Source organism: Chiloscyllium punctatum, chromosome 37 (assembly GCF_047496795.1).
Source record: "Chiloscyllium punctatum isolate Juve2018m chromosome 37, sChiPun1.3, whole genome shotgun sequence".
Taxonomy (NCBI): Eukaryota; Metazoa; Chordata; class Chondrichthyes; order Orectolobiformes; family Hemiscylliidae; genus Chiloscyllium; species Chiloscyllium punctatum.
Window position 1 is genome coordinate 45,644,410 of NC_092775.1, and position 26,651 is coordinate 45,671,060.

The 26,651-nt window shown below is 39.9% G+C and overlaps 1 protein-coding gene across 6 annotated transcripts in view; it reads left to right on the forward strand.

Moving 5' to 3' along the window:
- Positions 1–26,651, forward strand: part of rgs19 (regulator of G protein signaling 19) — a 101,926-nt gene that overhangs the window by 21,021 nt on the left and 54,254 nt on the right. For 2 of the 6 annotated variants that reach the window (XM_072556751.1, XM_072556748.1), the window contains exon 1: positions 11,334–11,401. The exons of the other annotated variants lie outside the window; for them this stretch is intronic. Coding sequence is in view for 1 of the 2 variants with exons in the window: in XM_072556748.1 (XP_072412849.1) it covers positions 11,373–11,401 (29 nt within the window). In the remaining variant the exon portion in view is untranslated. Of the gene's footprint in view, positions 1–11,333; positions 11,402–26,651 lie in introns of those variants that run through there. 6 annotated transcript variants of the gene reach the window in all.

Here is a 26,651-nt window from a genome sequence, read left to right on the forward strand (position 1 = left end):
CTTATGTAATTCAATTTGAACCACTGATGCAGCAACTGTGGCCATAAGGGATACTACCTTTGTTATGAAAATGAGATTTCATAGGTGCTTACATTTTAAACAATATCCTTTATAATGAAATAGAGTGCCTGAATAGGTAGATAATATAGGCATGGATCCATAACATAATATAGTGAAAATCAAACCAGAGATTTTGAATCTTGACACACAAGAGAGCCACCTGGCTTTCTAGACAAAGATGCACCACCATATAGACATGGAGAAGGAGGCAGAAATGATAGCTCCTATGAAAACTAGAGGAAGAGACTGTTTTCTGCTAGCAATGATGCAGAATCTTGGGAGGATTGATTCTCATTCGGAGAGATGGGACTTGGGAGAGATGAAAGGAGTTGCTGAATTAGGCTGGACAATGGTTCAAGATATTCAGAAACTGACTGGAGCAATTTGCAAAGGACACTGGAAGATTCAAATAGGCAGGGGAAGGAGAAAGAAGCTAGCTGAAATGCCAGGAAGTGTTTAAAGTATTCTCTTTAAAACTGTGTTCTTTCTGGAAGCATATGTAAAGTAAAAAGATGTCATAAAGAATATATTACTCATGTTTCTTGTTGCAGTATCATTGATTTAAAGTCATGAACAGAACAAGAAATGAGAGGGCATAGATTTAAAGTGACATGTAGACAGACAACTGGTGGTGGTTTCACCTGAAGGAAAGGGAGCAGGGGAAATCAGCCAGCATGAGAATTGAACCCATGCTGTTGTTGTCATTGCATTGCAAACTATCCAGCTAACTAAGCTAACTGACCAAGCTGTCTTTATTGTAGGAACCCAGTGAAAGATTATTTCCATTGTGTTCCAGGAATGGTATGCTGTAATTTTGCATCTCAAAGTTTAATGTAACTAGATCCCTGAGACAGGAAGTCAGAAGCACCTGGAAGTGGAGGCAAAATGAGGACATAGTGACAGGCAGTAAGCAGCACCTAGAGGAGCAGGCTGAAGAAGGATACCCTAACAGACAGTCGGTAACACCTAGAAGAGCATGCTAAAGGAGGATAGTCTAACAGACAGTTGGTAACACCTAGAGGAGCAGGGCAAGCACAGGAGCCAAGACAAACTGTCAGAGACACAACGAGATACACTAGTATTTATCTGGCTTGTCCAGTTCAATTTCTATTCAATGCCAACCTCAGGACATTGGTAGATGGAGACTCAGTCTCTGTCGGAGATGGTCTGTGCCTGGCAATTCTGTGGTGTGAATGTTGTTTCCTACATGTCAGCCCAAATGAAAGCTTCTATAGGTATACAATAAAGAAATGAATAGCAAAGATAAATGTGGACCCATGGCAGACACAGATGTGAGATTCCAGAATGGGAAATTGAGAAATGGCAGACAATCCATGTGTAATGCTACATGTTTGTTCTGTTTTGGTGTCTATCCAAATTTTTTTCAAAATCATTGACTGTTTTTGCTTCCAGCACCCTCACAGACTGCAAGTTGTACATCATTGTCACTTGTTGTGTAAAAGGTTCCTCCTCTTGTATCCCTTGCCAAAAATCTTAAAGCTCTGTCAGTTCATGGAAAACGTTTTCCCCTGTCTACCTCATCTGAACATTTCATAATCTTGTACAAGCCTATCAAATTGGCCCTCAATCTCCTTTAGACCAAGGAGAACAACACCAGCCTTTCCAGTTTGATGTTTAACTAAAGTCCCCTCCCCTCAATCTGCACATTCTTATGGCACTCCCATCTGTTTTTGACAGGAACTCCATACAAACATTCAAATTAGGTACACAGATAGGCCTTTTAGGCAATTGAACCTAGTCTGCCAATCAAAAAAATTGTCTGAATAGTTTGTGTTTCAAATTCTACAGTGTCATCTACTCATGATAACCTTTAATTCCTTTGCCTAATAAAATTCTATGTATCTCTATCTTAAAAATATTCACTGACCCCACCCCCAATGCCTTCCAAGCATTCTCTTGCTGACAGAAAACATTCTCCTAAAAGGGTGACCCCTAATTTTAAAACCCCCTAATTCTAGACTTACCCACAAGAGGAAAGATCGCCTCCACATCCACCTTGTCAAGCCTATTTAGGATTGTATAGTGTCAATCAAGGTATCCCCTACTCTTCTAAACTTCAGTGGAAACAAGCCCAAACTATTCACTGTTTCCTTATAAGACAATGCAATGAATATTCTACATATCAATCTTGTAAACCTCCTCTGAACTCCCATAAACATATTTACATCCTTCCTTAAAGGAGGATAAAACAGCAACACTATTTGAGATTTTTTTTAACTGCCTGAACCTTGTTGGCATTTTCTGGCCTTCATTTCCCATATTACTATGTTACCCTCTTGCCTGAACTCTTCTACCCCTTGATTTACAACATCCAGTCAAGCTTTAACCTACCTTGTTCAGTTTAAGCCCTCTCTAGTTGTGTAGTTATGTAACTCAGTAGAATACCATTTCCACAATAAGACAACTCCGAGGTTAGGCTAAATTCAGCACCAGAAGATGCAACATTTTTCCTTACATGGTTTGGGTCCTCAATTATTATTTAAATTATAACATTTAAATGTACTTGGGTCTCTGTAGGAATGGTGCATTGGTTTGCATTTTTAATATAATTTTAATTTAGCATTCCTTCCTTTAGATATCCAGTCCACCATTTCTTTGTTCCTTTCTGGATCTGATCATCTATCCTTTTCATAAAATGATTGCCACATGTTTCCATGTTTGTAACTTGATTAGTTGGTCTATAAATGTATTTTATGAATTCTTTGTTATATGTTGTAGTACAATTTAGCCTTTGCGCAGCAAATAAGCTTCTTGAATAAGATGGTTATTTCATTATGTTTTCTGCATATATTTCACCTTACTTGTAAATATCATAAAAGATAGATGTGATCTGTCCACACTATTACAGTTTAACAGGCTTTGGAGAGTCCAGTTACATCACAGTTAAAAATCTCAGCAGTTTTTGATTGTAATGTACAGTGAGCAGTAATGAATTGATTATGAAATATTAATACAGTTTTATATGAAGAAACATCAGCTGTCATATTACGTCTCATTTTTGCTTATGGGATAAGTAGAGATTTCCTCAAACTTTTTGAGGGCGGCACGGTGGCACAGTGGTTAGCACTGCTGCCTCACAGCGCCAGAGACATGGGTTCAATTCCTGCCTCAGGCGACTGACTGTGTGGAGTTTGCACATTCTCCCCGTGTCTGCGTGGGTTTCCTCCGGGTGCTCCGGTTTCCTCCCACAGTCCAAAGATGTGCAGGTCAGGTGAATTGGCCATGCTAACTTGCCCGTAGTGTTAGGTAAGGGGTAGATGTAAGGGTAGGGGTATGGGTGGGTTGCACTTCGGCGGGGCGATGTGGACTTGTTGGGCCGAAGGGCCTGTTTCCACACTGTAAGTAATCTAATCTAAATGATCAAAGTTAAAGGTCATTCTTTTCAGTCCTTGCCACAAACTCTGTTCCTTAGCGATTGGCCCCTCCCACTCCCTGGCAACTATGAGGCTGAACTAGATTGTTCATGACCTTGGTACCATATTTAACTGTGGAATGAGCTTCCAACAACATATCCATATCATCACCACGACTACCTATTTCTGGAAATCATCCCACTGCACTCTTGTTCAGCTAATCTGCTCTTAAAATCTTCATCTATCACTTTCTTACATCCAGATTTGATTATTCCAGCTACCTCCTGGCCAGTCTCCTATATTATTCTCTTTGCAAATTTGAGGTTCTTCAAAACTCTGCTGCATGTATCACAACTCACACTAAATCTTGTTCACTCATCTTTTCTTTGCTAAATGATATACAGTGGTTAGGCAATGCCTCGATTTTAAAAACTTCATCTTGCTTTCAAACCTTCCCCATGGCCTTGCCATTCCCTATCTGTGAGTCTCCCACTCTGGCCTTGAGCATCCCTGATTTTAATTGATCCAACATTGGTGGTCCTAAACTTTGAATTTCACTTCCTAAGCCTTGCCCTCTTGCTATATATCCTCCCTCTTTTAAAGATAGTGTTTAAAACCTGCATCTGACCAAGGTTTTGATCATATGTCCTAATATCCTTTTTTGTGAATTTTGTTTATTAACCCTCCAGTGAAGCATCTTAGGACATTGTGCTATGTTAAAGCCACAATATAAATACATGTTATTATTGATGTTGCTTTTTCCACATTTACAATTCAAGATTTACAGCTAAGAAGGGAGGCTATGCTGTTACATTTGTTTTATTTTTCTTCATTCATGTTGGCATTCTGTGGTCAATGTTATAAGCAGCCCCAACATATTGCACACAACAAAAACTCCCAAAACATCCAATCATTTAATCTGAGAGGAGAGGATTATCTCTTTAAATATTGCAGGAAATGGTCTTTTCAGAGTGCGCCCCACTCCCAATTCCCCATGATTTGTGGAATTGCAGTTATAAGTTGTCTGGTTAATCCTCCACACAGTTTCTTTTACTCTTGTATGTTGCTGGATGTAAGTGAAGTGGCAATTGAGATGAAAATTGCTCCCATTTAGATTTTGGAGCTTTGAACATTCTGCACATTCAGTGCTGCTAGCAATCATGTACTATTTTTCACCTTGCAAGCAATACTCGCAATAAAATGAAAAACAATTTGTTGTAATCTTTAGAATGAGAAATTCAATAAAACGAGTGGCTAACTGTATATTAATATCCACCTGAAAGGAAATTAGGATGTTTTTAAAAACGGTACTACATTAGACTTTGGGCTAACATTCCCTGTAATTTGTTTTGCCGCTGAGGCCAATGTGCAGCAATGGCTTCTGGAAATTCATACCCTTCAACAGCACGTTAGTCAATGTGCATGAAGCATCCCAGGGAACAATACAGCCGTGATATGGCGTCACAGTCGGATTGCCACTCCTCTTCTGTTCGCATACTCTGCCCCAGAGCTCTGTGTTTCTGGCCAAAACTTCTGATTTTGGTCTCCCGAACAATATGGAGTGTACCTGTTCAGTAAGCCAAACCATGTCCCCTTTTAATAGCAGTAGCTGCCATATTCCGGTGTTTAAAGGTCCAATGTCTCTTTGCTGATGAGAAATGTGTAAGAATGTAGGTGCAGGAATAGAGGAGCAGGTGTGTCGGTGGGGGAGGGGGGGTTAAAGCAGAGGATAGATGGCTATAGGGATAAAGTAGCAGATACATGGGTAAGGGGGTGAGGTAGCAGGCATGTGGGTAAGGAGGTAAGTAGGTGGGAAGGCAGGTAGGTGAGTCCAGGATTAATGTGGCAGTATTTAAGGAAGTAGTGTAGCAGTCAAGTACCACAATGGTAGAATGGCAGGGGGTGTAGGTGGCAGATGAGTAAAGGGTAGGGAGGGTCAAGTGTCAAAAGTCCAGATATCTAGTCATGGGTGGTGCATGAATATCAAGAGGGGTGTCTTGTATTGGAGAGGCAGTTGGTGTTGCAGGGTTTGCATTGGTAGTCCAGCGGTTGAGGTGGGTTTCAGGGGATGAGGGAGAGGGGGAATCAGTGTGAGTGAGTGGGGTCACAGTTATAGCTAGCCAGAATTTACAGCAGGTGTACATACTTCAAACATTTCCTGGATCAGTGTTCAAGTAGGTAAGTTGAAATTCTGTGAAGCCTCCATCTTTAACTCCAACTCAGTTTAAACTTCCTTGGCATTACTGCATAGTCAGTGAAGATACCAGAAGATATATACCATAGTTTCATAGCTATGTTTTGAGTAGTAGAAACCATTTAGTCTACTTTTCTGAACCAAACATCTTCTTCAATACTGTGATTCTAACTATTATCCCTGCATCCCCTTTCTTAAGAGCAGTTCAACTTGAACTTCATAAAGGTTTTGATCAATATTCACTTCTCCTTCAGTATTCCAAAGACAGCGTTCCTCTGGTGATGTCCTGATTCAGTCCTTAACCATCCACAGCATCTGTTCCCCTTCCTGTGGCACCTACCCATGCAATTACAGGAGATACAACATATTCCCTTTTACCTTGTCATTTGTTATGATCGGATCTTTTTGGTTTTCTGTATTTTGTTTGTGGACTGAAATGGGACAAGAACTGGCTTAAAAATCAAGGATTGTTGAAGGATTACTGCACTTTTGAAAATGAAGTAACCTGGCACTCACTATAAGTGTTATTTACACAGCTGCTTGTTTGAGCAGTACTGGAAGCTTAGTTTGCGGATTAGCTTAAGCTCATAGAACAACAATAAATATGACTTTGGTTATCAACAGGAAGCTGATTGGTCTGTTAACCACTGACCACTTATTTGCCTGGCAATAATAATGCGATTGGTTCCAGATAGCTGGATAGCTTGGGGTGTGCAGTGGATGCCTAAGGGTAAGTAGGCTTGTGGGTGCCTTATCCATTTATCCTCCCCGTCTTTCTTATGAGAATCCAGTTCAGGAAGGGTGGGAAGGTTGCAGGCTTTAATTCAATGTGACATCCTCTCAGCAATGCTGGCTTGGGGCACATTAGGGGCTGGAGCTGTAAATTCCAAACCAATGTTTCAGGCCAATGATCTTTTGAGAGATTTGGGAAAGCTAGAGATGTCATAGGTTTCAATCAAGAACAGCAGCAGAGAAGGGGGATGGGTGTCCTTCCAAGCAAGTGGAAAGTCTCCCATGGAGTGGAAATTAGGAGAAATTCAATTATAAAAGGGACACAATGCAAGAGGAGATGTTAAAGGGACAAGTAAAGAAACAAAAGATGGACCTTGAACAGAATGTAAATTTGCAAAGAAACATTCTCATCAAACAGCTGGTTTATAAAATAAAATTGTGAACTCAGTGCTGAGTCCAGAAAATGCAAATCACTGTTTCACGTGGGGCCCTGGGTGGTGAGATGCCTGAATGGGGCTCTGGGTCGTGAGATGGCTGACTGGGGCCTTGGGTGGTGAGATGCCTGAATGGGGCTCTGGGTCGTGAGATGGCTGACTGGGGCCCTGGGTGGTGAGATGCCTGATTGGGGCCCTGGGTGGTGAGATGCCTGATTGGGGCCCTGGGTAGTGAGATGGCTAACTGGGGTCCTGGGTCATGAAATGGCTAACTGGGGCCTTGGGTGGTGAGATGCCTGATTGAGGCTCTGGGTGGTAAGGTGCTGAAAAATGTGTTGCTAGAAAAGCGCAGCAGGTCAGGCAGCAAAGGAGCAGGAGAATCGACGTTTCGGGCATAAGCTCTTCTTCAGGGCACTGGCAGCTGGGTGATTGTGGGAAGGCTGATTCCTCTCGCTACATTGGTGGACAGAGGGGCATCATTTGGGAGGGGCAGAGGCCCTGGGTGGTGCAAAAAGAAAAGCTGCTAATGGGAACCATTAGTGGGTGAAAATGGGTTGGCTGTGGTGAAATATTCCATGTGATGGCGAGGCCTGATGTGTGGGGGCTATGGACATGGAAGAAGGTGTTCAAGCCCTAAAATTATTGAACTCGATATTGCATCCTGAAAGCTGCAGGATCTGCAAGTCAGTTGGTTTAATACCAGGCTTTTCTTGTGGGTGAGGTTGGTAGGGGTGAGCAATAGGCATCCTGTAAAATCTGACCCATTAGACATTTCTTTCACTACAGATGGTTACAGATCCGTTGAGTATCTCTAATGTTTTCGGGAATTTTGTTTTTAAGAATCCCTGCAATGTGGAAACAGACCATTTAGCCCAACAAGTGAACAATGACCCTTTGAAGAGCATTCCAACCAGAGCCATTTCCCTACCCTTTCCCTGTAATCCTACATGTCCCCATGGCTAACACACCTAACATAAACAGCCCTGGACACTATTGGCAATTTGACTTGGTCAATCCACCAAACCTGCACATCTTTGGACTGTGGGAGGAAACTGGAGCACCCAGTGGAAACCCATGCAGAAACGAGGAGAACAAGCAAACTCCACACAGACAGTTGCCCGAGGATAGGACTGAACTCAGGTCCCTGGTTGTGTGAGGCAGCAGTGCTAATTACTGAGCCACTGCACCACCCTTTAATTTTAATTCAGACATCCAGTATTGCTTTTATTTTCAAAGTCTTGCCTTGACTCTGTTCAATCAGCCTTGCTGTTAATCTATTCTGCATTTCTACAGCCCTTTTACTGGAAAGTGTTTCCTCAATTTTCCATTTACTTTCATTAATTCCTTAACTTTAGCAGGTGAGAAAGAAGACAATTCAAAACTCTGGTCATTTTAACTTGATTGCAGTAACATATTATAACGTTTAACAACATTCAGAAAAACTGACACATTTATCAGATAACTTATCATATCGGTGTGTGCACTACAGCAGAACTTTGTGAGAAACACTGAAAGAGGAACTGGGTGCAAACATTGTGGTTTCCTATGCAAAGGTTGGTTAATGAGTTAGCAAAATGCTTCTGATGCAAAACTACTGGTGAATTGTTGCCTTGCTTTGCCATACCAGCATATGGACGAGAGTAATAACATGTATACTGTACCATACCATCAGTATTCATCAGCCTCAGGTCTATCGTCTATAAGGATTGCAATCACATTAATAGTACAGCAAGATCCATTATTATAGTACAGTATGTGAACAATTTTTGGTTCACATTTTCCTTAATATGATCAATTTAGATCAAAACATGGCTTTTCTTAAATTTTAACAAACACGATTTTAAATATCGTTTCATTTTCGAGTCAAATTAAACTGAAAAGCTGATATGTAAAATGCAGTTACCTCGACTATGTGCTTAAACACTCAATCAAAGTCACTAATTCAGACTATATCACGTCTCTATGTATTTGCAAAGCCAGCTGATGACAGCTTGAGAAAAGACTATAATCAGTGGTATCTAGTTTTGGCAGAATAAATCACACGTACTGGTCGAGACGTTCTAACCAAAGCGGTGATATAGTTATTAATGGCATTTTCTGTACCGTTCTAATGAAATTTAAGTTTGTGTCTAATTTTCATATGACCAGTGAGCTACCAGTGACACTTTGTTACTGGCAGCTTCCATATTGGTGACGTGGAAATTTGGTAGCACTGAGACGATTTAAAGGGAGGCTACACATTCTAAAGGCGAGATGCAATTTGCCTTTGATTCATGCTTAAAACGTGAACAGGGAAGGTTCTTTTTCCGGAAAATTGTCAGTGCATTTGGGATTCGGCAACTAATTAAAGGTGCACAAATTGACAGTGTGTCAGAAAACTGACGACTTTAACTCCATTATGTTCAGGAGAGGCAGTTGTTTATGTGTATTAGAGAAAAAGACGAGAAGCAGCTCTTTCGACTTGAATGTTGGAATTTACCTCTGAGTCCCTGGGTTTCTTGGGCTTCCTGAATATGCCTGTGAAGGCAATGGGAAAGGACTGTGAGAATTGATGGGGCTGAATAAATGTGACAGACAGAAAAATCCTATTTCTGTTCAGACTTCACGCCTGCTTGTTTGCTGAAGTGAAAGGTTTTTACATACTAGGCTTGCTCTGAGAGATTGCTTTCTGTACCTTGAAGATTACTTTTTGGAAGTCATTTTCAACACCTTGAAGTTTTTGCACATTTGAACTACACTTTCACTGTGTGAAGGACTTGCATTTATGTGGTGCTTTTCATAAGCAGCAAACATTTCGAAGCCAATGAAGCACTTCTGACGTGTAAACGTTGTTGTAATTCAGGAAACACAGAGAGAAAACGCCCACAAACGGCAAGAAATAACGTCCAGATATTGATTTAAAGATAGTGTATTAACCAGATGACGGGTGACAACTTTTCTGCCCTTCATAGTAGTGTTATGGATTTGTTCTTTTTTACATCCACCAGTATAGGTGGATAGGTCCTGAACTCAAAAGTCCCACCCAAAAGACAGTGCCTTTCAGAATGTAGTGCAATCTTACTGCTGCGGTGAAGGGTCAACCCTGATTTTTTTGTATCGAGCGAGCAAGTTTTAAAGCAAAGTTGTGTCTTGCAATGTTTAAGTCTACTGATGCAGTCTCAGGCTCTGTGGAATCATTTGCGTAACACTTTTATGCAGTATGTTTGATTCTTGCCGGATCCTTCGGAATAGATCTGCTGAAATGAACCACTTCAGTCGTCATCACGCGTGCTCGGGCTGATTGGTTAGCGAACCCAGATGTCGGATGCTATTGCCTGTTTAAAAACGTACCGGCAAATGCGCTACTCAACTGTCTCGGTTCCTCATCTGCAACACGGATCTCCCACTTCTAGCGTGTCAAAATTAAAATCCAGCCCCATTAGTTTTGCAAGGACTCTTTGTTTGTCAATAATGCATATAAGTCTTTAGAGGATGACGTCAAGAAGAAAGAGATCTTGCTTCGGCTCTTGAGATAAAGACTGTTATGGCAAAACCCAGTGCAATAGTGGTTAGAGGTGCATTCATGTCTCGCTCAGAACTTTGGAGAAATGACATTTCCGTGCTGGGGGTGGGGACAGCAGAATCAATTATGTTAGCAGAACTGTTAAGATTTCTACATCTTGTTGTTACATTTGCAGTTAGAAAGTACATCTTATGGGATGATTTGTAAAAATTCTTTAATTTAACGTGAAATAGTGTGATCATACTAAACTGCACTGGGAAATTGGCCCAAATGATTTGGTTATCATGAGGAAAGCGGCCAATTCCTTTCGAGACTCAAATGCAAGTGTGCATACCCTCTTGCAAAAGAGGGCATCTGGTTTTCTGGACATAGGCATACAGACACAAAGGCCTAGAGAGGGAGACAGAAACAATTGTTTTGTAAAACGTATAGGAAAGGATTGTTTTTTTTAGCCTCCAAACAGAATGCTGATGAAAACGTTATTCGTGTGAAAAGATGGGATTTTTGGATATTTGTCAAAGAGTGGTTTTTGTATGGCTGCCAGAGAAAGTGGTGGAGCCTGGCACAATTACAACAATTAAAAGAAATCAGCATGGATATATGAATAAGAAAGGATTTGGGGGATATGGGCCTAACGGTATTATCACTGGATTGTTAACCCAGGTAATGTTTTAGAGACCTGGATTCCATGGCAGATGGTGGACTTGAATTTAACAAAAATCTGGAATTGAGAGTCTCGTGATGAACATGAATCCATTGTCAATTGTTGGAAAAAAAACCCGTCTGGTTCCTTAATGTCCTTCAGGGAAGGAAACTGCCATCCTTACATAGTCTGGCTTACATGTGACTCCAGACCCTCAGCAATGTGATTGACTCTTAACTGCCCTCTAAGCAATTAGGGATGTAATAAACGCTGGCTGAGCTGGTGGTGTCCTCATCACTCCTGTTTCTGTGCTGTATGACTCTATAAGAAATTGCTGGATATTGTCTTTCAAAGTTGGTTTGAGGATACTGGAAGATTTGTTTTTGCCTGACAGGGAGAAGAGCGCCTCCTGAATAGCTGATGAGCATTTGGGATGCAGTTTTCCAGGTTGCTCCCACTCATGTGAGTGTGGTTTAATCTATAAAAGAATAATAAATCTTTCAGCAGTATGTTAGTTAGTTAATGGGGATGCATCTTTTCTTTAGTGTATTAGTTGTCTATTAATTAATGTTTCATCTGAATTGATTTTACTTTGTTGCAGTAAAAATCATAACACAAGAAATCTTGTCACAATTCAGGCCATTGACTTCTGGGAAGTGGTTTTGGCAGTGTTTAGTCACTACAAAGGTCATTACACTCTTTCACTGTCTGCTTAGCTCTGCACTGCTGTTTTCTAAACACTTCCTACCTTATTTCCAAACATATTGCCTCTATCACAGCAGCATCCAGTCTTTAGAATTCTCTCCCACAGAGAGCAGTGGAGAAGTGGAGGCTGATTTTATGTCGATCCTTGATTTGTAGAATAATCAAAGATTGTGGGAGATAGACAAAGAAGTAGCATTAAGGTCACAATTGATCTTCCAGAATGGTGACGAAGGTTAGCTGGGCTAAATGACCTACAAATATTTCTTTTGATTTTATGTTCTTATGTTAAATTCAGAGACTTAGGTCACCTTTATTTGGTGCAAAATGTGTGGCAGCATGTTGGTTTTCTTCAGTGTGAGCTGAATTTTAAGCTAAAAATATGTGCATTGAGGTTGTGTCCAATCCTAAAGTTGCAAAAATCTGGAACTTGACCCCAAACTGCCCATTTCCACAGTTAACAAAGGCGCAGAGACAGATAGCCAACCCACTATTAGGGGGCAAGCTAGCAAGTTAAATTTTAATGAAGTTGCCAGCCTCTGATTTCACCTGCTTTACAAGTTTAACAACAAGCTGCTGGATTTTCTAAACTGCTGAATGGAGAGAAGGAAATAATTGAATTTGAAAATAGACCAATTCTGTTAAAACTCTTACTTTTCAAGACCTTGAGACATCTCTCTTTAGCCCTAAAAATCAGTACAGCAACATATTATTATCATTCAGACTCGAAAGAGTCTGTTCTGACTTCCATTTCTAACACTGACATTGTCTTGTTCATTTTTCATTATTTTTACCTGTGTTATCTGATTCACTTTTACCGTTCTAGTGTTTGCTACGAATAAATGCAATGTATATTCCAATTTCGGTGATTCAATTTATAAAATACATGTGCATTACCAAATTTTGGTAAGAAACAAGGAATCCAATTGAATCTCACATTTTAGTGGCAATTATTGTAACCAACCTTCACAGGTATAGACAATAGACAATAAACAATAGGTGCAGGAGTAGGCCATTCTGCCCTTCAAGCCAGCCCCACCATTCATTATTATCATGGCTGATCATCCACAATCAGTATCCTGTTCCTGCCTTATCCCCATAACCCTTGATTCCACTATCCTTAAGAGCTCTGTCCAACTCTTTCTTGAAAGTATCCAGAGATTTGGCCTCCACAGCTTTCTAGGGCAGAGCATTCCATACACCCACCACTCTCTGGTTGAAGAAATTTCTCCTCAACTCTGTTCTAAGTGGCCTACCCCTTATTTTTAAACTATGTCCTCTGGTTCGGGACTCATCCAACAGCGGAAACATGCTTCCTGCCTCTACAGTGTCCAATCCTTTAATAATCTTATACGTCTCAATCAGATCCCCTCTCAGCCTTCTAAACTCAAGGGTATACAAGCCCAGTCGCTCCAATCTTTCAGCTTAAGATAGTCCCACCATTCCAGGAATTGACCTCGTGAACCTACGCTGCACTCCCTCAATAGCCAGAATGTCTTTCCTCAAATTTGGAGTCCAAAACTGCACATAATATTCCAGGCGCGGTCACACCAGGGCCCTGTACAGCTGCAGAAGGACCTCTTTGCTTCTATACTCAATTCCTCTTGTTATGAAGACCAGCATGCTATTAGCTTTCTTCACTGCCTGCTGTACCTGCATGCTTGAAGGTATTTGATGACAGATTTCTAATTAGGAAGGGTTACAGGGATAAAGGCAGAAAAGTGATTTATTAAATCAGACAAGACCTCTTTGAATGGCCGAACAGATTCAATAGGTCTAGCTATGCTGCTAAGTCTTATGCTGCTATAGAGTTGCACAAAATGTATATTCAACATGAGAACATTGTAAGAAATGTCTGTGAGAAAATAAGGTTTCGGAGATTTATATGACAAACTGGAATCCTATTATCGATTATCGCTGGTTGTTGAAGAACACTGTAAAACACAGTTGTAACAAATATGAACAAATTAAAGAATTATTGTGAGGGCAAAAGTCAGAACAAAGGTAAAGTTGCCATTGGTTTCAGAACTTTGCAATTTTAGCATTTGACATAACTTTAGTGTGCATATTTTTAGGTGTTAAAATTCCATTCACACTAAAGAAAATCAACCCTCATTAAGCAGAGATAACTGATGGACAGTCAGAATGCAAAACAATATAAATTTCAGCACAAGGCAGGAAACTGTTTCTGGAAAATCTTGTAAGTAAATTGTTAAGGATAATTAATGAGACATTACTGTGCTTGAGAAACAAGTTATGATTCAATTCCCTACAGCGTGGAAACAGGCCCTTTGGCCCAACAAGTCCACATCGACCCACTTCCCTCTGGCTAGTGCAGCTAACACTATGGGCAATTTAGCATGGCCAATTCACCTGACCTGCACATCTTTGGACTGTGGGAGGAAATTGGAGCACCCGAAGGAAACCCACACAGACATGGGGAGAATGTGCAAACTCCACACAGACAGTCATCTGAGGCTGGAATTGAACCTAGGACTCTGGTGCTGTGAGGCAGCAGTGCTAACCACTGAACCACTGCGTGATGAGGCCTAATCCCAGCAGAAACCAGTGAGCAGCAAATCAACAAAGTGCCATGAGATCTGATCTTTGAAACAGTTGTCAACTTCAACAAAATTCTTATGAATTGCAATTATTCAGGTTCTATTAGGAACATAGGAATTGAGACTCGGAGTAGGCAATTCAGCCCTTTGATCCTGCTCCAAATAAATGTTCTTAAAAATGTGCTATGAGTTGTTATGCACCCAAGCTTTTTGGAAAGTTAAAACTTAAATTTGTAAATTGAAGGAAAGCAAATGTGTGTTTATCTACCACAAAAATATGAATGAGTTGTAATGATTGAAACCTGGGCAAGTCATTGTTACTATGCGTGAAAGGCATCATAAGGAGCAGGAAGATTTCTTATGAGGTATTCACCAATCCCTTTATCACAAAGGAGTGCTGCATTTGAGTTTAGAGAATGGGTGCAATCTTGTAGCACTTGTTGTAGTTAATTGCACTGTTGTATGAGTGTAAGATTACTAAAGTTACACTAATGTTAGTTATTACGTAGTAACTTAGGTTTTCAATATTGTATTTATGTTGTTATGAGACATGATAATGAAATTTTCCTTTTATGTTTGTGTTTACTGTAATACTAACCAGCACAAGAAATATTTTCCCTTAGCATCAAAATTGTTTAAAATACAGTGAGGAATTGAATTGAAAGCCAAACGCATGACTAAAATTGTTTTAAAAATAAGATTATGATACATTGCTTTAAGAAACAAGTGGAGTTGTAACAAATTCTATGCAAGAAACAGTGTGGCCAATCACTATGAAATAGAGATCCCTGCTTCAAGTCAAAAATATAAAAAAGAACTTTCAATTATATGAAGTGCTTCAAACCTGTCCAATGTATCAAGGACTTCATAGCTATTTTTCAGTAAAGTTACTGTTGTTACTTAAGGAAACAGGCACCCAACTTGTGCAAGATCCTGCAAACAGCAAACAAATTTAATAACCAGGTTTTTTGGAATGTTAGATGAGAAAAGACTACTGGTCAGGTACTAAAAAAAATACCATTTATTGAACAGTGGAGTGAGATATGTTCACACAGAAAGACAGAAGGGATTAAATCTCACCTCAGAAGTAGCACCTTTGAATGCTCTCTCAATACTCGATTGGAATTTAAATTCAGATTTATGTGCCCAAGTCAAGAAGCAAGGTCTGCATCCAAATGCTTCTGGCTGAGAGTAATGCACAACCAAAAAAAAGATGATTACATCTATTTGTGTAGAAAATGCAAGCATGTGGGAAAATGCTTCAATAAATTAAAAATAATCACATGCTTATGAAAAATAAAAATGTGACAGTGAACCTTTGAGGATGTTTTAGTTTACATCATGATTACTTAATAGAAATATTGGAATTAAAAAACTCAAATTAAGAGTCAGTCTTCTTCCCACAAGGAGAATATTGTAAGAATTTGCTGTGAGTCAAACAAGTCTGTGTTTTATGTTTATTTGGATAAGATTAAAAATTGTGAAGCAGGGTACAGCTCCTGATATTGAAACTATTATATCTGTATCCAGTGTCTGATTGACACAGTTATAATATTGCAGGAGCATCAGTCCTTTAAAAGCAGTTTCTGAATTGGTATTTCTGTTCATGACTATTCTGAGAATTACTGTTTAAATAGCTCATTCATTCTGTACATTGTGCACAGAGGCTGAATGGGCATTTGTGGACACAGGGGTCATGGAGGTTACATGCGGGCTTGGGAAGTTGGTGGATGGGAGGGCATTAAGAAGAAGAGAGGAATTTAGCTAATGAGGCAAAAAACTCAAATTCAAAAATTTACCAACTCAGCAGATTATTTTTTTTAATTCGCTCATGGGCTTCGCTGCTGAGCCAGTATTTTCTGGCTGTTCCTAACAGTGTTGAGAAGATGGTAGTGAGTTGCCTCCTTGAACCACTACAGTCCATGTGGTGCTGTAGGTGGATCGACAGTGTTGTTAGACTGAAGGAATGGGCCGCTCAAGCACTGTTTTCAATCTGGGGAGCTGGGTGTGGGATTGAATCTGGCCTGCCAACCCTGGAAACTGTCTGAGTCCAGCCTCAAAGATAGCTGAGAGCTGACACAGGCCATTTAGAAGACCTCCATTCTCTATAGTTTAGTCGCAAAATATCCCATCTCCCCAACTATTTTAATAGAGCTTGGTCTTTTCCAGCAATTCCGCTGCTAAATTTACATCCCAGTAGGACTATTGAAATGCAAAAGATCCAGATGGAAAATGATCAACAGCATCAGTTCAAGAGTACAATACACATTATTAAGAATAGGAGGAAAAAGATCATTTGACCTTGTGAGAAATTTGCATATCTTTCTCAACTGTTTTGAACTGTTTAAACTATGTAACACTGGATGCACACAGCAGCCCAGGGATATCCAGAGGGATCTAGAGTTAATGAGGATATTAAAGTGGGTGCTTAGGTGAAATTGCATGGGTAGGGTTAGATGGACAATAATTATCTGTGCGTCACTGAATAATATCCAACTCACCTGGCGCAATACGAAACGTGTTACTGAGGTAAAGAAGGGTAGTCTGCCAGTGTGCTCCCAAGCTCAAAGACTTAGATTAATGCCCCTTCTACATAGGTGGTCAGGCTTGCCAGATCTGAGATACTCAGCATTGGGATAAGGTTTACATTACATTACAGTGTGGAAACAGGCCCTTCAGCCCAACAAGTCCACACCGACCCGCTGAAGCGCAACCCACCCATACCCCTACATTTACCCCTTACCTAACACAATGGGCAATTTAGCATGGCCAATTCACCTGGCCTGCACATCTTTGAACTGTGGGAGGAAACCAGAGCACCCGGAGGAAACCCACGCAGACACGGGGAGAATGTGCAAACTCCACACAGTCAGTCGCCTGAGGCGGGAATTGAACCCAGGTCTCTGGCGCTGTGAGGCAACAGTGCTAACCACTGTGCCACCGTGCCACCCAAGGGAAAGACAAGGGCCACCAACAGTGCTCCTTGTGGGTCAAGAGGAACAAGTCCCCTTCCAGCCTCAAACACCAACCACAATATACCAGGAAGTAAATTCCAGCCAATGTATCAGGCACCAAATGTCATTGATTCTCTCCATGTCTGTCTCTTGCTGTGAATTTCCAGCATTTTCTATTTTTACAACAGATGTCAAGCGTCTGCAGTATTCTGCTTTTCAAAAAGAAAATACATGTTCATGCTGAGCATGTTAAAGCCATTATTTTAAAATAATACATATGCATCATGTGTGGTGGACTTTGTGTCTGCGTGTGAGTGTGGGGGCGGGGGTGGTGGTGGCAGGAGGGATTTGGTATCATCTTATATCCAGGATGCTACTGACTGAAAAAATTTCAAGAGGAAAGAACTTAAGATAGAACTCATTAAAAAAGGACGCCTGAAAAAGCAATTTCATTAAAGCCATATTCTTTGCACTGCAGTTGGGGTTTTGGGTTGTAAATGTCTACACTGTGCATGTCCTTTTCTGGTGTATGCAGAACTGGACCATATTTTGTGTAGCTTATTGGTGTAGATGACAGCAACAACAGCTTATATTTACCTAGTGCCTTTAACATATTAAGAACATCCCAAAGTGCTTCACAGCAGCACTATAAGACAAAAAATAGACATTAAGCCACCTAAGACGATATTGGGACAAATGGCCAAACACTTGGATAAAGAGATAGGTTTTTAGGAAAGTGATAGAAGAGAAAGGGGAGAAACAAAGGTAGAAAGCTTTGTTCAGGAGTTTCCAAGCAATTGAAGTCAAGGCCACCAATTGTGGGACAGTCAGAGGCATAGTCATACATCACGGAAACAGACCCTATGGTCCAACTCATCCATTCCAACCTAAATTATCCAAATTTAATCTAGTCCCATTTCCCAGCATTTGCCCCATATCCTGCTAAACCCTTTCTATTCACATACCCATCCAAATGCCTATTAAATGTTGTAATTGTACCAGCCTCGACCAGCCCCTCTGGCAGCTTATTCAATACTCGCACTACCCTCTGTGTTAAAACAATGCCCTTCGGGTCCCTTTTAAAGTCAAACATACATCAATCATAGATGATAGGTGCATTGCACACTTGTGTCCTGAGCAATGTGTGATATTGTTAGCTCAAGAGTATGACATTTCCCAATCCATTCAGTTGCCTTGACTCACACATGAGTGAATAAATTACTTGCAGCACTGTCTCCAGTTTCTTGACAATTGGTATTAATCTGCTCCAATTAATGCACAATGTCTATCTGAAGAACCTCCTGAACCCAAAAGATAGAGGATCTTTCCTTTTATACATTTCATTTGCTACAGTACTGACAACCAGCAGTTTGTGATTGGAATAGAGTTCATCCACCAAACCTCCTTTCTAAAGAAATACTTTTAATGAACCTGTTTGCAAATGTTATGGTATACATCTGGGCTGGTGAGTCCTGAATGACCCAGAGGCAGGAACACTACTACCGTACCTTAAGAGCCCCCTCTGTAAAAGGTGATGAAGAGTAACTTTCTTGATATATTTTGATAGAAGAAACAATATAGATATTTGGTAATCAGCATGTTCAGAGATGTTGTATCACACTTCTCGAGCAGATGGGACCTCAACCCTAGTCTTCAATATAGTCTGCTAGTTACAGGTTGCCATTCTGAAAATGCCAAGGAGAAAGTGAGGACTGCAGATGCTTGAGATCATAGCTGAAAATGTATTGCTGGAAAAGCGCAGCAGGTCAGGCAGCATCCAAGGAGCAGGAGATGCCCCCCATCCCAACTCTTGCAAGTTTTCCCTCAAAGGTTATTTTCTGCCTGTTTATAATGTTGTTTAGTTTATCATGTTAGCCTGTCAAAATCTTGCATTACCTGCTTGGTTGTGCAGCTACCCAACAGCCCCTTTACACTCGCTGCAGACTTCAATCCTGTAAGTGAATGGGCAGAATGAAGTTTTTGTGTTATCTGTATTGGAAGTGTGGGTTGATTGTACACTGTGATCTTAGCGATTTTCCAGCTTTTGTTTGCAGTCTGAATATTTAGGTAGGGTTTAATTATATCCTCAGACCAGATTGCTTGTAATGTAGATGCTGTTCCATGGATAAACATGGCAGTTAAATTGTAGAGAGAAAGGTCCCAAATGCAACAGATTGCTAAATGAATGGACAGGTTTTTGTTGTAATGGCATTTGAGGAGTTCAGGAAAATCCTCTGTTCCTTTTCAAGACATGTGACTTCTGTTTTACTTTTCCTGTTTCTTGAAAAACAGCACTTCCAAAAGCACAACACTCCCTCAGTACTATTTGTAGTAGAGATGACTTTTGGTGGTTTAACCTGAGGGTCACCACGCCTTAGGAGAGAAGATAGGTTGAGATAATGGTAACTTCATGGTAACCTTAGCCGGTAATGGAATTGAACCTGCACTTATGGCATCACAGCAAAAGTAGTGTCTTCATGTTGGCAATAGCACTTGAACTCATACTCTTTAATTCTGTGACCTTTGTGAGCAATTGACTTCAGAGTAACAATAATCGAGTACTAGATATTATTTGTACAAGAAGATAAAGCACTGCTGGATACTGATAGAAACAAAGACCTTGTTGTGAATTCAAGAGAAACGTTCCATAGAGCCCTTTGCAGAAAGAAGAAATTAAAATTAGTTTTACCAGGAACTATTATGCTGCGGGAAAGTATAAGCAAATAAATTATTTTGATCCCTTTCCATTGGGCAATATGAGATGCAGGTTGACTGAAATTTGATTTCCATACTTTTGCATGCTCAAGCAACATAAAATCCATGATGTAATGATGCTAATCATATAACTGAAGTAAATACTGGAGATAAAAATCAAATCCATCTTTAATGCAACTCCAGTAACAATTTAGCTATCCAGAGGATAAATTCCAACTTGAAGTTAGGATTCTTCAATCAATTTTTGCACCTAACTTTTAAATTCAGATTATCAAAATCAACATTCAAATCAAATGATGATGGAGTAGAATTTAAAAGCACACAATAATACAAAAATCTATATATGAACCAGAAAACAAATTGCGAGCCTATGGAAACCCACCTCAAAGTTTTAATGGTGTGATCATTTTCAGGGATTGCAATGTGCTGCAATGATCAGAAAGTTGGTGAGTTGATGTTTCCTCTGCTTCAGTGCTTTTCGGAACAAAAGCTAATATTGGTACTTGATTTAATACCCTCACTTGAGTAAGATATATTTTGTTTGGCCATGGAAGTTCTGCATGTTTCCTTACATTTCAAATATTTCTGCAGCAGCAAAGGTATATTTAAATATTCATGAAGTTGTTTGGAGGGATCTTTTCACAAGCTTACTGTAAACATGCTGAAATGTATCATTAATTTGCATTTTATGTCATACTCTGATGACTGAAATAATATTTACATCAGATTTAAGGACAGTTTCTGTGAATGGTCTGAAATCTATAGCAGATTCTTCTAGAATCACCGTTTACTGTAAACATCAATGATTTGCAAATAAGACTACAATGAGCGACGCTCAAATTTGCAGAAAATATTAAAATAGAAAGCATAGTAAATAATTCGGAAGATCAAAGGAAGGTTTGAGGGAATATTCGAAAAATGGTGGAATAGGTAAGCTATGGCATGTGGAGTCCAATGTAAGTAAATGTGAGGTTCTTCACGTTAGTAATAAAAGGCAAAGCAATTGTTTTGAAATCATACATATTAAAAGCTGGCTTCTGCAGAAATGCAAGGCATTTGGGAATTCAGATTTGCAAGAAGCTTCTGAAATGAATAAGAACAGTAAAAATAGCTTCTGCAGGATATTATGCTAAATGATATTGAATGTAAAAGTTAGGGTGTCATGTTGAATCTATTTAAAACGTTACTCAGAACATGATTTGAATGTACAATTTTCAGCTATGTGCTTTAGGAAGTGTATTGAAGCAATTAGATCAGAGAAAACAGATTCTCTGGGGTGAGAAAATGCAAATATAAAGGAAGATTTGAAGAATTGAGGCTCTTTTTATCAGAACAGTGGAGATGTAACAGCTGATTTGATACAGTTGTTTACGCATGTTATAATTGATAATGACCAGATGACATGTAAGAGATTTAGGATCAAGCAGCTTTTTGCATAATAAATTTGTAGGGACGTAAAATTTAGTACCAAAGTTAGTGATTGAACTAGAGGTGATATCAACGCTTAATAATAGGTTAAATAATTAAAGTAAAAGGTAATAAGCTATTGTTTCAGGATAGGTACAGCGGTGAAAATTTAGAACATAAAACAATCCAGCACTGTACAGCCCTTCAGCCAACAATGTTGTTGCGAGCATTTAACTTAATTTAAGATCAACCTGACCTACACACCCCTCAATTTACTGCCATCCATGTGCTTGTCCAGCAGTCACTTAAGGTCCCTAATGTCTCTGACTCTACTAGCACCACTGGCAGTGCATTCCATGCACCCACCACTCAGCGTAAAGAACCTACCGCTGACATCTCCCCTATACCTTTCGCCAAGCACCTTAAAATTATGACCCCTCATAAACTCAGTCCCCTGTTTATGAAAGCCAAAACACCGTATGCCTTTTTAACAACCCTATCAACTTGCGTGGCAGCTTTGAGGGATCTGTTTACATGGATCCCAAGATCTCACTGTTGCTCCACACTGCCAAGAATCCTGTCTCTAACCCTCTACTCAGCATTCAAATTCGAACTTCCAAAATGAATCACTTCTCATTTGTCCAGGTTGACCTCCATCTGCCACTTCTCAGCCCAGCTCTGCATGCTGTCAATGTCTTATTGTAGCCTGCAACAGCCCTCGACACTATCTACAACACCATCGACCTTTGTATCATTGACAAAGTTGCTAACCATCCTTCCACTTCTTCATCCAAGTCATTTATAAAAACTACAAAGAGCAGAGGCCCAAGAACAGATCCCTGCATGAAACCACTTGTCACCAACCTCCAGGCAGAATACTTTCCATCCATCACCACTCGCTGTCTTCTTTTGGCCAGTCAATTCTGTATCCAGGCAGCCAAATTCCCCTGTCTCCCATGCCTCTTAACATTCTGAATGAGCCTACTGTGAGGAACCTTATCAAATGCCTTGCTGAAATCCATATACACCACATCCACTGCTCGACCTTCATCAACTTGTCACCTCATTTCCTCAAAGAACTCAATTAGACTTGTGAGGCATGACCTGCCCCTCACAAAGCCATGCTTACTGTCTCTTATCAAACTGTGGTTTTCCAAAGAGTCATAAATCCTAGCTCTCTGAATCCTTTCCAGTACCTTACTTAACACAGACATAAGACTGACTGGTCTGTAATTCCCAGGGATTGCTCTATTCCCTTTCTTGAACAGGGGAAGAACATTCGTCTCCTCCAATCAGCTGGTACTTCTCCCGGGGAGAGTAAGAATGCAAAGATCATTGCCAAATGGAGGAGAGATTCATATTCAGTGTTTATGCCAAAAAGTCAGTTTGTGTGTTAGAATTGCTTTGCTTAAAAGTACATGTTAATTAAGTTAATAAAATAAGTTAAGCTAATTTGAACAGATTTTTTGACAACTTTGGGATAAAATATGTAAATACAGCTTTGCAGTGCAATTTGGCACTGAGTACAGCTTGAAAGGAGTGTGAGGAGTTTGAGTTGGGGAAGTCAGGTTCGGAGGGTTAGGGGTACTCCTCTACTTTTCTAAACACCTGTCTACCTTGTAGGAATTTGATCTTACTGTTTCTCTTAAGTATCTAGCTTTTAGGCTCAGGAGAAAGAGCTGAATGGTAAGTGAGCTTTTCTATTTCTAACTCTCTAAACTCCAGTTTATAGTAGATGGAGCTAAAGTAAGCTTAAGGTACAGCATGGGAAGCTTGGACACACAGAATATCCATTGTATGGCATATAGGGATGCGTAGATACTTCATTTGTCCTCGGTGAGCACACCAGCAAGAAGTGTTACAAGCACCAGAAACTTCAGCAAGATTGGGGACAAGAATCAGTGTGAAGAGCTGCAAGGCAAAGGTCTATATGGATAACATGTTTAGAGAGTTGATCACAGTACAGGATAAGGGCATATAGGCAGATAAGGAACAGGTGACCAATAGGCAGTCCAAGAGTACTACACAGGTAGTGCTAGAATCCCTGAGACAATTTTGCTTGCTAATCAGTTTTCTGTTCTGGATGTAGGCGACAGCAATGGTTCCTCAGAAGGGTGCATCAAATAGCAGCCTAATGGCACCCCAGATGGTTCAGCTGTACAGAAGGCAAGAAAAAGTGGAAGAGCAGTAGTGAGAGACAATTATTCTTTAGGGGCACAACAAGTGTCTCCAGCATGGCACATTTCCTCCTTGATGCTGGGTGAAGGATACTTTTCTGGGCAACAGCGCTCAACCAAAAGCATGGTCCACATTGATGCTAACAATATAGGGAGGTAGGAAGAAGCAACTTGGTCCTCGGGTCAGAGTTTGGGAAATTGGTCGAAAATTAAAAGCAGTACCTCAAGAGTAGTCATCTTCAGATTATTCCCAGTATCATGTGGAAGTGAGTGCAGAAGTAGGAAATTAAGACAGATGAATGCGTGGTGAGAAAGTTTGGGCTGGAGGGAGGGCTTTGATCCTGGACAGTACTGACTTGTGCTGGAGCATGGTGAGGATGGCACTTGTACAAGCGCCTGAACCGTGTCAATACTGAGTGTTTTGAAGGAATCTTCCTATTACTGTTGAGGAGAGTTTAAACAAAATCTATATTGTGTGGAAACTATTTGATAATATATGACAGGAATACCAGGGAGCATAAAATATGGGAGGGATAGCTAACACTAGAATAAGGGATAGCAAGTCATTAGATGAAGATGGAATAAGGGAAAAAACTAAAACATTCCTAAACCAGTGTTACAATATATGTGAATGTATGGAGGATATTAAATCAGATTGGTGAATTAGAGGTGCAGACTTTGAAGTAGATTTCAGATGAGTGGCTATAATGGAGACCTGGCTCAAGGAAAAACATGAGTAGATATTAAATATTCCTGAGTACAAGATGTTTGGTAAAGGTAGAAAAGGAAGAAAAGGAGGAGGGCTGGTAGTATTGGCTAAGGAGAGCATTGCAGTGCTGGAGAAAGAGAATGTGAAAGGATTCAAGAAAGAATTGATTTATTAGAGTTAAGGATCAAAGACAGCGCAGTTACATTACTTATTATGGTCAATAGGCCAACAACTGGGGGAAGGATGCAGACGAACAAATCTACAAGGAAATTCCAGAGATGCAGAGCAGAAAGGGTGAACATTCCTAGATTGTGTTCTGGAGAATTTTCTACAGCAGCATGTGCCTGTTCCAATGAGAGAAGAACACTACAATAGCTGGTCTTTGGAAATGAGTTTAATCAATTAGATCAATTGTCAGTGAGGGAGCATTTAGAACTCAATTTATCATAAGGTTTAGGATGACTGTACAAAAGAACAATTAAACATCCAGAGTAAGAATAATTAACTGGGGAAGAGCTGACTTCAGTTGGGCAAGGACAGCGATAGGCTGGTAGGAAAAACTGTAGCTGAACAATGGGCTAATTTCCAAGAAGAGTTGGTTTAGGTATAGTCAAGATTTATTCCCTTAAAAGGGATAAATGGGTCAAATAAATACTGAGCTCCCTGAATGATCAGTGAGATAGAAATTAAGATAGATAATAAAAAGTTGGCTTATGATAGGTATCAGGTACAAAATATGTTGTAATTCAGGCAGGTTACAGAAGATTCAGAAAGGAAGTGAAAAAAGTAAATAAGTGAAGCAAAGAGAGATTATGAAATGAGACTGCCAATTAACCTTAAAGAGAATTCTAAAATCTTCTATTGGCAAATAAAGCAAAAGGGTAATAAAAGGTAGAGGAGGGCCAATTAGGTACTAAAAAGGAGATTTATGCAAGGAGACAGAGGGCATGGCTGGGGTATTAAGTGAAAGTGGATATCTAAGTCATGAGGAGGAAATTCAGATACTAAAGTGTTCAAAGTTGATAAAAGAGGAATTATTGGATAAACTGTATACATTTAAAGGTTCGCAAGGTACCAGAACGAGATGAGATGCATCCCAATATACGGAAAAAGTATGTGCAGAAATTAAGAAAGAACTTGGCATATTTTTGCAGTCTAAAATTGCAAGCACTGTGCTAATGTTCAAAAAAGGATGCAAGAATTTGTCCAGCAATTAGATACAAATCAATTTTATTTCGATGGAGGGGAACATTTTTACAAACAATATTTTTGGGATAGAATTAATAGTCACAAAGACAAATGTAGATTAATTATGAATGGCCAGCATGGATTTCCAAAGAGAAACTTGTGTTTAGCAAAATTGCTTGAGTATTTTTGAAGAGGTGACAGAGAGATTGATGAGGGTAATTGTTGTTGATCTGGTGTACATGGACTTCCAAAAGCAGCAATGTAGCGCAACACAACATACTGGTGAGCAAAATTGGAGTTCATGGAATAAATGAGACATTGGGAGCATGGATACACAATTAAATGATAGGAATCAGAAATTAACAAGCATTAACCATTATGGATTTTTTTTGGGTTGGAGTAAGTTTTGCAGTGGCGCTCACCAGAGATCAGTATTGAGACCCTATGTTTCCCTGATTAATATTAATGACCTGGGCCTTGGTGCATCGGGTATAATTTCGAAATTTGTGGATGATGCAAATTTATGAGCATTATAAACTTTGAGGAGGACAGTGCAGAAATCCAAAATGACATTGACAAGTTGGTGGTTGTAGTTTGCACAGTAATGTTGTACATGGTCAGGTACGAGGTTGAGTGTCATCAATAGTTCTCTTGCTTTCTTGGCTTTTTAGTCGTTACAAGTGCCTCACTGGCTGATGTGTTCATTGATTTTGATACTCAGATTTAACCAAGAGATCACATCTTCTGCCTTCCTCAGACTTGACTCGATTCTTTGTTAGCTTGCATGGATGCATTTTAGCATCTTTCCTCTCAACATCTTAGGGATGCTGACTTTATTTCATTTGTATAGTGTATCATCTTGGGCTGTCAGTTCATTTATGTCTGCCAAATCTGCTGTTGTTGCCACAGGTATGGCCTTAATGCCTTTAGGCCAACCTTTCATTGCAATGGCTTGGAGTGTTGTTGGATAGTTTGCTTGATTTGAGCAAGGTGTTTTCATGGTAGATACTTTAGCTCTGCTTGATTAATGATATACAGAGCACTCTGAGTTGCTGCTTTCGGTTGAATCTGGAAGATTTCACATTCTGTCATCCTGTACTTTCTTTATAAGCAGCACTACTCTTGACAACATTACAGTAACACAATTCTTTGCTGTACTTGTGTGTCATGTTCAAATGGTATCTCTGCATCTGGAGTAACATTACTTGTCGATACTTTGGAGCAGATAGTAGTGGCTTAAGGAACACTGTAACATGGCTTATGATCAGACTCATCTGTTACTTTGTCTCTTCCAGGTAG